This window comes from Lingula anatina, chromosome 6 (assembly GCF_051362555.1).
Source record: "Lingula anatina isolate TDL-2025a chromosome 6, LinAna3.0, whole genome shotgun sequence".
NCBI classification, from domain to species: Eukaryota; Metazoa; Brachiopoda; class Lingulata; order Lingulida; family Lingulidae; genus Lingula; species Lingula anatina.
In genome coordinates, this window is record NC_141772.1 from 23,150,831 (window position 1) to 23,163,024 (window position 12,194).

The window sequence follows — 12,194 nt, forward strand, 5'->3', positions numbered from 1 at the left end:
AAATAGCCTGTCTTCTTTTATAATTTACTGTTATGGGTAACATTAAACTTTGGCATAAAGATACACTCTCATAAATACAAACAAATCTAATCTCTCCATCCTTTTCAGAAAATGTAACAACTTTTTTTTCAATTTTTCAATTGCACCCGTTTAAACGTTACGTAATATATTATAGGATCACAATGAACTATATGCAGCACGGAATACAAAGTATTATCATTATAAGGTAATGAAGTTTACAAAGTAACTATATATATATCGAGTTATTTTGCACTGAACAACTCGAGATGTAAGATGTATAACATATGAACGTAACTTCTATCTGTGCGTCTGAAAGCACCAACCGGTATAAACTAGCCTGATTGTTCCTACCCTCTACCAGGGCGACAGATTGATATTTCAAAGATATTCACAGATACGTCTCTAGATAAATAGACAGTCATTTTGGTCTGATGTCGATTGAGCAAAAAATGTCCACAAAAATAAATGAGAGACCCTGGTAGGAGGTAGATTGTTCCCAGGCTTTGCAATGTGTACATACATATTCTGTTCACTTTCACGCTTCACTACGTTTACCCGTCTTTCAACGTGTCATTGGCACAATAAACAACATAAACTACACTGTATATATATCTAAAAATTACACTGAATTGTCTATTATATTTGTTTATGAAATTAAGCAAAAAAAAAATTGTTGAGATAAGTTCTGTGTCGATATGAAAACTTGTGAAAAGACAGCTCAATACTACTGTAAAAAAAGTTACATTTTTAAACCTATTAACGGACATGCAATGTAGTCTTGGCCTAACTGACGGCATTGTGCCTCCCTTTCGTAAACTACAGCCGGTCTTCTGAAGAAAGTCGTCAAATAGACTAAATCGCTAGCTCCTAAATGGATTGAAATTAAGTAAAATACGACTAGATGCAAAATCTTAGTTTCTATGAAGCTTAATTAAAATTAAGCGGAAGGCTCTTGAGTAGAGCTGAAAATTTGCCGGTATAAAAGCATTGTCTGTGATACTATTAATTCAACAATTCATGTATATATACCAGACTAATGAACTTTTTAAAGAGCTTAATTAAATTTCAAAGTTGAGCTCGGGATAAATTACCATTTGCCCTGTACAGGCCTACCATTACAGGCGATAAGTACAAAAAAATGTATGTGCACAGGTCGCCGACGTGATCAAACCGCTTAATTTATACACTTTGCACTATTTGTTAACTGCCTTTTTCATATTCTTTAAATCAGCCCGATATGAAAACTTCACATACAGAATCAATCCCAATGCTTTCTGTTTCCGACAGATTAAGAGAAATAATTAATAACACATTACATACTTTTTGGTAAAAGGTATACATCATTGATACAAACAAGAAACTGCAACTGTTTTGATAAAGAAGAAATATTCACTGTTGCCATTTGTCAAATAACAAAACGAACAATCAACTAAATACAGACTTGACATTTAATATGGAATATTTCAGTTTCAAAGGTATGCCTAGGTAAAAATGCTTTCTTTTTCCATAAAACTCAGATCTCATATAAGATATCTGACTGGAGAAGTGTGAAGTCAGGTGTGTTGCTACCAATTAACTGAGTACCAAGTCTGTTGCACCGCTGCATTGTGTAATATGCAGTGATTTAATTGGGTAGTGCTTCTTTGGGCTGGTCAAAGCTTGGCTTTGGCGAAGCATGGTTCTGTCAAAAAAGTATCCATATGTCGGCAACTACTGCATAGATGAATTTGAAATTTTGCATGCAAGTGGTCGGTTTTGCAGCGCGTAAAATGAGTTAAACAATGTTTTACAAAATTGTTAATCTGTGCCAGAATGGCGCGAAAAAAACAGACATTGCCAGACAGATTATTGTGTCAAACGGAATAGTCTGCACAGTTTTATGGAGTTATGCCCAGACTGATGTACCTACACAGAGACCACGCCCAATGTATCGACATCTTACCACCAGGGCACAGGACTCGCTGTCCTTCAGGGTATGCTGCTGCAACTAAACAAAACCCACCCAGTCCGTTCAGAATAAGGGGCAAATTGTGACCAAAACGCGTTTTTCAAGGCTCTTAGCCAATACCAGACTGGTGTTAGCAGGTTAGGATACCAAACGACCTCTGAGGAAGCCACTGTAAACAGCAAAATAGCGTCATCTGTTTCTCTAATGAATTGAGGACCATGACCGTTTCTGGGTAGAACACTGAAACCGCGTGACTTTCTTTATTGAGGTCAGATCTCACCTGTACCGCTTAACTGGTCAAAACAGAGTTTACAGACATCCTGAAAAGGCCTACGACAAGGCGTGTGCCGCTTCTAAAGTGACTAGGGTCATTGAAAGCGTCAGAATTTGGAGTGAATACCACATTGGTGCCAAAACACCAATGGTAGTCATTGATGAAACCCTAAACCAGATGAAATAAAGGAATAATCTGGGAACCATTTGACTATTATTTGATAGGGGGCACCTTAGGAACAATTTTAGGTTGAACGATGAGATTGCCCACTCACACAGGACACTTTTAATAGCAGATGACTTACAGAGCCACGTGATTGAGCAGATACATTGGTCACCAAAATCGCCATATTTGAACCACACAGACAATACGTGAGTAGGTCATTACTCTCCGAATCAACGGTGTGCATGTCCTACAACAAAACTGAACCAAATTGGACATGTTTTGACCGTTGCCTGGAATTTTTTTCCAGATTAAACTCTAAAAACCTATCATAAGGAATGCCTTGCCGCTTGAAAGCTCTGGTAGCAGCCAGATGACGTCAGGTGTAACAGCGACCGTTGCTGTGACAAGACAATGGCATGAGGGTCCTTTGTGGGGTGTATAACTCTGTCACAGACGATAATTTGGCAAATATGGAGCTCCAAAATATCGCTTTCAATGGTTGTCGTAAGACTTAAAATAGGCAATGCATTTTTGTTTGCTTCACTGGCGAATTCAATTAATGAACTGATGTCACAATGACATCAAAGAGATAAATAAAAGTTATTAAAACACGATTTTAATCCTTATTTTCATTTATCAGTCAGCAAAATAGGAAAAAACTGATGAAAAATAATTTGCAAAAAAATATTCCATATTAAATGTCAAGTCTGTATTTTGAGAAGTTGAGAACCAATCTCAAAGAACAGTAATAATAATGCTTATTAGTTAATTATTACACTCAAACGCAAATTAATAATTTTCCTCAAAAATTTTATGTAAATAATAATTGAAATGCTGATTCATTTGAATTTTCGTTTGAAAACTTTGTTGGCCTAGCGTCATAAAAGACATTGTTGTGCGTGTCTAAAAATGAAAAATCTTGAAAAAGTTATTCAACTGAAAAAGTGAGACATTTGAACATTTTAAATAAATGCCACGTCTTTAAAAAAGACTATTGAGTTAAATTTTTTTTCAATTAACAAATGGAAAGAATTGTACAGTTACGTTTTGGAATATCACATTCGTCTTTTTTTGTAACTTATAGCACCATTGAAGATAGAACTAATCGCTTATGCTACTTTAAGCTTTGTCAAATATACAGATTCAGGGATCGTTGTTCAAAACATTTAAAGAGACAAAACGTAAGATTTTATATTAACACAAGTATATAAACCTCTAGCTTCTTGTAGACATTATCTGAGGTATTAAGTAATGCTATCACCCCCTGACAAACCTTGCCACATACATGTGCGTCTTAACCATCTTGACACAGTTTTATTATTTTTTATCACATGCAACCTGTAACTGAGGTCGAAAGGATTGCAGAATTTGAAAAAACAACATTACCTTTTTAATTTCCCCGCATTGTTACAGAGCTATGGTGAACATCAGGGAGGGTGGATCAAAAGTCGGTTAGTGACATAAAAATAGCCTTTGCCTCAGAAAAATTCATTAAATATAATTTTTTGATGAAAAATTATACACTGTGTATTTTCAACAGGAACTGTTCCTATAATCTAATGGACATCTAACATCCAGTTTTGTGGTTTAAATGAAAAAGAAAGTTCATGCAACACATACCACTGTATAAGAATAAATGCCATAATTAAGTCTTTTAATCATTGTGCAGAAATCCCTGATAACTCATTACACATCTCAAACATTTAACTTTCAAATTTTTCATCTTAATTCACCAGCTTACCGAGGCCCCATTTCACAAAAGAATTACAGCCCCCAACAATGCTCTTACTGCCTGTATAAGATATTCTTTACTAGCATTTCAACCCAATAAATTAGTGCATTTGTAGGAGACTATATACATGTGCATGTTAATTGTGCCTGCAGTACTCATGCAACCATCGAAGTGATTTCTAACCTGGATACAAATATCTACAACTATCTGTATTTCATCATATTAAAGGTGGTTTGTGCCAAAAATATCAAGCCCATTGGCTCTTTATACCAAAGGGTAATAATAAATAATGTAATAATCAATTCAGGCAGAGGCAGTGGACAGTAAACAAATAAATTACTAAATTTTACTGGCACAGCTTCTGTTTTACTATATTTCCGTTGTTGCTACATAATGCAGAAAAATAGCTGCTTGAACAAATCTTGCACTTCCATCATTCTATAATACATAATAATGGGCTGATAATAATGAGACTCATAAGTTCAAAGTCTGAAAATAAAAAAAAACAGATTTCTCAGACAGAGAATTAATTGAGCACTGAATTCATTCATTCACACACACAATAAACTGACATTAATCCATTCCCAAAATTCCACTCTTCCATTCTTCAAAGTCGCACAGACACCGGATTGGTTGAGCAAAGATTCTCATCATTCCTCGGATTCCTCACACTGCTAAGATAGAGGGCACCTGTTGTGGCTGGACACATGGGGGAGCCACTGTCCGAATCTTTATCCGTGGAACTGTTCATCAAAGCTTCCTCTGAACCTCCGTCTGGTTCATTGTCCTCGTCGCCCAAGTACACTGGCAGGGCGGCCATATTGTTTGATGGCTGTATATCCAGGTACTCCTAAGATAATGTAAAACAATCAGATGATACATGTACATGTATATACCTGGTTCTGTAACCTGGTAAAGAATTTGTTCAGATCAAACACTTTGGCTTGGACTCACTAGATAAAGTGATGTGTGTGTGTGTGTGTGTGTGTGTGGATCGAGGAAGGGGGCTACCTGCGAGTGGGAGGGGGGTAGCCCCACCTGCTCCAACTTTTTTCATTTCCATCATGGACATAATATTATGTCCATGTTTCCATTAGTACTAATTGCAGGTAGTTAAGGGAAATGGCTCAATTATTAAATTCCCACAGACCTGAAATACTGGCTTTACCAGGTATCCTAACTACTGAATTAATTTTATGCTAAAAATTCTAAAATATAATCATCAGAAAAAAAAACAAAACAAAACAATTGAATTCTTTTTTTTTTTTGCTAAAAATTCTAAAATATAATCATCAGCAAAGAAAAAAAATCAATTTTAAAGTATCACTAAATTGCCTACTTTGTTAGCCACAAGCTGCAAGATTTTGTCAAATTTTTCTGCCAGCTCTTTGAAAGTACACCTCTCAGATGGAACCTCCTTCCAACAGTTCTGCATTATGTTATATCTGAAAAAAAATGTCACCAATTGTAATGCATTTGATGTTGTCTGATATGTAGGGTCCATAATGTAGGAGGGGGGAAAGGTTAAGAGGGTGAGAAAGAACCTCCCTTTTGGCTGGGAAAAAAGTCTGCTCTAAATCAAAATTTGATTTGTGTTTTATCCCTTAACTGAGATTGGTTCCTCTATGTCAGGGAGTAAAAAGTGATACAAACGGATTCCAGTCCGTTCTTATTATCCAACATAATTCAAGATACATGTAATGAGCCAGGTAAGTTAAGAAGAAAACCCACAATTAATTAATATTCTGGCTTTTGCAAAATAATCAAAGAGTTTTGGATGTTTCATGTTATGTTATCACATATGTGCTTGGTTTTATTTCAGAACAACAGTTTTAATTCAAAGTTACAATTATTATGTAAATTGATAAAAACAGTAAACTGTTCGGATTTTGCCAAATCATTCTGCAATTTCTCTTTTTTTCTGTTTGTCTTTTGTAAATGCCCAATTTTATTAAGCACCAATTCATGGTACTGATCGATCAATTAGGTGTGTTCCTGAAATCTGGCAGCCATGGAGCCTTGCCAAACAGGAGACATTCCCTCTAACTTACATCTCCTGTCCACAGTGTTCAGGGCGTGGCATCCGGTACCCTGATCTCAGCATCTCGTACATCTGCTCAGGGGGGATACCTGGGTACGGGGTGCCACCCAGGGTGGCCATTTCCCAAAGAACCACCCCATAAGACCAGACGTCGCTCTTTGTCGTGTATTGGCCGGACAGGAGGGACTCGGGGCTCATCCATCGAAATGGCAGACGACCCTGCAGTGAAGTTAGATAAAAGGCATCAGGTCAGTATGGGGATAGGAGAAGTAAGAAATTTTATTGGTTTGATAATATATTCAATTTTTTTCTTTTGGTCTTTTCCTTTCATAATTTGTACATAAAGCATATTTCATATTTGTAAATAAAGATACATTGTTACACTTACCACTTGCATCATGCTTAAATTCCTCATATTGTAGTTATGGAAAAAGACATTCATATTATGTAACTGATGCCAGTTTAAGTAAATTATAACAAATTCAAATTTCCAAGAAAAATGCCCCCATCTTGTCTTTATTATATATCACCCTAGAACCACCTGCAGAAACAATCATACCTTGGATTCCTTGAAATAATATCCACTCTCGTAAGCCTCTCGTGCCAAACCAAAGTCCGAGACTTTGGCCACCATTGTTTCACTGATGAGAATGTTCCTTGCTGCCAGATCACGGTGGATGCACTGAGGAGGAATGTAATTTTTTTTTCAAATATCTGTATGACTTTTTGAGACAACCTTTACAAAAAATGTTGTTCATCAACATTTTTAAAAACTATAGGTATATAAATTTGCACCTAAGAAGGTACTTGTAACTGATTAAGCTTCAGCAAAAAACTCCTTTATATGTAAATTTTAAAAAATGGCCTTTATAGAAATGCATTGTATTTAAACATTTTAAATGAGCTATGTTTTCAATTCTGTGTCTTAAAGGCACTGCACTTGTATAATCAATTTTCAGGATTTAACTCAAAATCCTTCAAATGTATTGTGCATATTACATGTATTATGCATATTCTAACTATAATCATAGATTATTTAACATTTCAGATATTATTTCCATGTGCCATTTATATTGGAGGACCATTTACTTAATATTGGTAAGTTCTGTTTGAAATAAAAAAAAGAAGAAATTAAAAAGAACCTTTAGACTTTCCAAGTGGCTCATCCCCTTGGCAATCTGCCAGGCAAATGACAAGATGTCTTTGTCTTCAGTCACAATGAGAGGGTTTGTGGCATCCCTGTAAGCAAAGTCCAGCTGAAGGGACTTGTTCTTTAGGTAGTTCAGAAGATTTCCATGGGCTGCGTACTCCATTATGATCAACAGCTGACCTGTTAACGTAGAAAATGAAAAATGTAAAGGTAATTCAGCTGTCTGATATTGGTAAAATTTTATACATGCAATTAAGTTTATAATTCATGCTTTATCCATCCTTTGGTCTTTTTTTCTGTTTGTCTAATTAAAAAATGATCTCAACTAAAAGTAGACTGCTATCTCATATGAATTTGTTATGCATACTCCCAGTGCAACCCATAAATAAATTACAGCTATGTATTACTAGTATAAGACTTTTTAAAAAGCCAAAAATTTATGCAAATAATGGAAAAATTACAGTCAAAAATTAACTTTATTTAGTTACTGGAAAATTAAGTAACATTTTTTCTTCCATACCGCCATATGTGCAAGCTCCGAGCAGGTTGATTACATTAGGATGGTTACCAACGTATATCATCTGGTCCAGCTCCACCTTCAGCGCTTCTTTCTCCTCTGCTGTTGCTCGCTCTGAAAAAGACAACCATAAATTAATATAGAATATTAATTTACCAAACCTAGAACACAGCATTTATCTAAAACAGAAATGAATTGCCAATAATATTTTTTTTGTTGCTTTCAGAGTTTCAAAAAAAGATGAAATGCTATCATATATTACCATAAAGATACAGGTATATGTCTATGGAAGCCATGATGGGTCCCAAGGATCGAGTTGTAAAAAAAAGTCAAGTCTGTCAATTAAGTAACCTAATGGTTTGATATTGTATAAGCCTTGAGATAACTTCCATTATTCAGGATCTATACAAAATGAGAGTCAACTAAGTGTACATGTACCTGACTGTGAGAACACAACTTAATCTGTATTTTAATCGGCACTGGTGGTGCTTCATTTGTATCCCAACCATACCTCTCAGTGTTTTGACAGCAACCTTTTCTGGCTTCACCACATTGTCCAGTCCTTCAGCCCAAGCTTCGTGGACCTGACCAAATGCCCCCTGTCCTAGAATACGGCCAATCTTGAGGTTTTTCTTTGGAAATTCCCACTGTAAATATTGCTTCTTATCAAAGTACAGGTTGTCCACAGAGTGATGTCTGATACTGAGGGCAGGCTCACTGGCTTCCTATGGAGATATGGGTAAAACAAACATGTTTTAATATTTTTAATTTCAAATTAAAATTAAGAATTATGGTTGTTCAATCTATTTGATGGACCTAATTAGATTATCCAAGAAAATGTCAACTGATGTATTAATTAGTACTGGTACATGTACTAAATCTTTTCAATTACAAATTAATTGTTACAGTTTCTGGAAACATGGAATATAGTGGAATTGCACAATAAGATTATTTAAAAAAAACATAAACAGAGGTATATAATTTCAAAGGTACCAAACTGGTTCTGTGCCATTCCTCATAGTACCAGAGTGCTTCACATTGGCACTAGAATGATAGTAATAAGAATACAACCATCATCTTTGAGGAAAGTGAATGGTATCAACTTACATCATACAGATCATTGACTGAGAACTTGCTGGCTTTCTTATTCCTCCTGAACAAAAAAAGGGCAGTCATGATGCCCAGAATGACCATTCCTGCCAGACCTGTGATGACTCCCAGAACCATGCCAACTGAAAACAAAATTAAAAGATGTTTCCTAAAGTGAAACTTGCAAAGGTAAAACTTTGTCTGCCTTTCTTTCTGTCTGTCTGTCCCTCTGTCTGTCCAACATATTACTACACTGTAAATGTGCAGTAAGTACTAATATATGGGAATTATTACTGGATGCATCGTAGCCTTTTCTTAGGAAAGCACGCCAATCAATTAAGATCCTTGTGCAGAATGTATAATTCAAGTCAATATAATATAAGTCAATGGGTATGCAGGACATGACTTCAGAAATCAACACAAAAATTCTTTTAGTCTGCATGATCAATATGGTTGGGTCTGATCAAATGTTTACCAGTGTGATTTGGCTCCTGTCTCTGCTGGACACTGTTGTTTATAACTGGTACTAAATCCACCTTATACCCTGGGGGTGGAGTCTGCAACCCTAGGGAAATGACAGAGACAAATGATTGATTAAATTGTTTGTTCATAATTAACATTTACAAGAAAATGCTAACTTTAGGGTAAAAAAAATGAGCCTCCTTATCAAATGATTGTCTTAATGTCTAAAATTTTCAACTTTTCAGTTAATAGATACATAACTAATCTTAAGATGATAATATTTTGAGTCTAAATTTTAAAAAATTACCTGTAGTTTTAAGGTTGAGTTTAAGATGCATTTCCATTTTTTTTTCTTCTTCTTCTTTTTTTTTTTTTTTTTTTTTTGTCATTTGCCAGCTTTACAGCAAAAGAGTTCATCATTTAAACAATCTGGAGAGAGAGAGAGGGAGAGATCTTGAGAGAGAGAGAGAGCCATACTCACTCATCAACACCTTCTCCTGCCCGTCGTACTCCTGACATTTTCCAAACTTCTGGTGCGTGCTCTGGAACTCTCCGTAGGTACAGTTGCAGTCTCTGAATGAGACGCTGGCAACAGAACTCTCAGAAAATGCTGGACACACAGTGCATGCACCAGGGCCTGGGTACTCCTTGAAAGAATTCTCTGGACATGCTGGAAGATTTGGACAAATAATATAATATTTCAAACTTACTAGTGTTATTGTTATGTACTACGTAGGATGTACAGCAAATACTGGAACAAATATGTCTCACTCTATTTTACTGAAAAAGTAGCTTTAATTTCATCACAATTAAATGACATATATATATATTTTTTTAATCAGATAGAATCTAATTAAAGAAAAAAAAAACGTGACAAGAAAGGCAGAGAATCAAACTACTACCAAAATCTTTAAAAACTAATTAATTAAACATTCTGTAAATTAAATTGATCAAATAAACTTAATTACCAGTGCATTCTTTATTTTTATTTAGTGTGAATCCCGGTTGGCAATCACAGTGGGGGGAGGCCTCATAGAAGGTGGAAGAACCGTTCCTACACCCCAGACACTGTCCTGGACCAATGGTTGGCTTGTAGGTATCTTTGGGACAAGCTGCAATAATAAAGTAGGGTATTAATATGATTTGTTCAGTGGAGAGAGAAAATGATATGTCCACTGTCAATATACCAGTGTATCAATTTATATCCTTGTCTTTACAAAATTATGGTATCAATATACATAGATTATATGTTATAATGCATACATTATATGTTATAAAAAATACTGTTACACATGCATATGTTATAAATTGCATCATAAATAATGTGTTTCTACAACAGATTTTATGATTAAGTATTTTCTTTTCTTCATTATTATATGCTTCTCATCTCTACATACCTTAATATATAACTATATAAATAATAACCAGTATTTTTATTTATTTTTTGCAAATCTACCCAATGAGATGCCAGTTTGAATCTCCCCTAGCCTGCGGGAATAACGGCCCAGTTGGCATACAGCAGAACAGTACATGCATGTCACCCGGAGATAAACCCATCAGACTGGTTCTGAATCTTAACTGTGATACTCATTTAATTATACTGACGTCTGAGGGATGGTTTTCACTTACTTTTTACTTTGCTCTTGCCACAAGGGCACCATCAGGCTGCATGCCCACAGTTTTTGTTCCCAAGTGATTATACTATCACTAAAACTTCAGTAAGTACAATTCCTTGGAACCACAGACAGTTTTACTGATAATTTGATCATATGTGTGCATGTCTATCAGTTAAAGCCATTGTACACTGTACCTGTACAGAGGGCTGTGGTTCCATTCTGAGCGTAGCCCTCCCTGCACTGACAGTCGCCTAGTGACCGACTACCCAGGGGACTATGGGAGAAGGCGGGACAGCTGGTACAGGACATGGCGGACACATCTTTGGAGATTGTCCCATAACTCCCAGCAGGACAGACTGAAATTGTAACCCAGATATTGCCTGCTACAGAACTTATTTTTTTCAATATGAATTTTCCAAAAATGCAGTTACCAACTCCATGCATTTAGTACATGCATATTTAACACTTTACAAAGGAAAGGCTCTCATAATTGCAGATGTTATTATATTTTCACAATAAGATGATGGACAAAAGATCCAATTACATGCAATTCAATACTATCATGTAGGCAAATGTCTTTTTTTAAACAAAGATGTACATGTATCTTCGGCTCGAACTAAGTAAATTAATTTTAGAATTTTAGTCTTCTAAGAAATACATTGTACACTTAGGTACATGTTGTTCATGTGATTTGATTATTATTCTCTATAGTATTTTATATGTAGTATTTTTATAACATTGGACTGTCCTGTTGTCTCAGTTATATCTATGTACATGTAGCTCAAGATCTCAAACACAATGATCGACAGTAAATTGGAATGTTCTGATTTTTTTAATTATGGCCAACAAATCACTCACCAAAGCAAGACGTTTTATTTCCACACAGTTTCTGGCAGTGAGGATCTTGAGCATTGCATAAAACTGGAGTTGTTGCTAAAATACAATATTTATGTTTTATCAAAAATTGCTGTTCAATTAATGAATATATCAAACTATGATAGTAGCAGTCCTTGTGTTTTCCTCAATGATCTTTCATTTATTTTATGTTTTGTTTAATAAAATTCAGACATACTAGATGACTTGCATGATAACGTTGATGACCGACTTTTAGTTCATATTTTAAAATAAGCATGTCCCCCGGGCTATAAAATTGAAACACTTCTAACAATTTTTGTAACT

General features: G+C 35.3%; 1 protein-coding gene across 2 annotated transcripts in view; it reads right to left on the reverse strand.

Moving 5' to 3' along the window:
* Positions 1-3,115: 3,115 nt before the first annotated feature.
* Positions 3,116-12,194, reverse strand: part of LOC106171307 (uncharacterized) — a 37,545-nt gene continuing 28,466 nt past the window's right edge. For both annotated transcript variants that reach the window (XM_087016139.1, XM_087016138.1), the window contains 13 exons: positions 11,874-11,948; positions 11,210-11,371; positions 10,368-10,511; positions 9,881-10,069; positions 9,413-9,502; positions 8,956-9,080; positions 8,360-8,573; positions 7,852-7,962; positions 7,324-7,511; positions 6,741-6,863; positions 6,192-6,400; positions 5,480-5,585; positions 3,116-4,990 (listed from right to left, as the gene is read on the reverse strand). In XM_087016139.1, the coding sequence (XP_086872265.1) occupies positions 4,748-4,990; positions 5,480-5,585; positions 6,192-6,400; positions 6,741-6,863; positions 7,324-7,511; positions 7,852-7,962; positions 8,360-8,573; positions 8,956-9,080; positions 9,413-9,502; positions 9,881-10,069; positions 10,368-10,511; positions 11,210-11,371; positions 11,874-11,948 (1,979 nt within the window). In that variant the 3' untranslated portion in view covers positions 3,116-4,747. The remainder of the gene's footprint in view (positions 4,991-5,479; positions 5,586-6,191; positions 6,401-6,740; positions 6,864-7,323; positions 7,512-7,851; positions 7,963-8,359; positions 8,574-8,955; positions 9,081-9,412; positions 9,503-9,880; positions 10,070-10,367; positions 10,512-11,209; positions 11,372-11,873; positions 11,949-12,194) is intronic.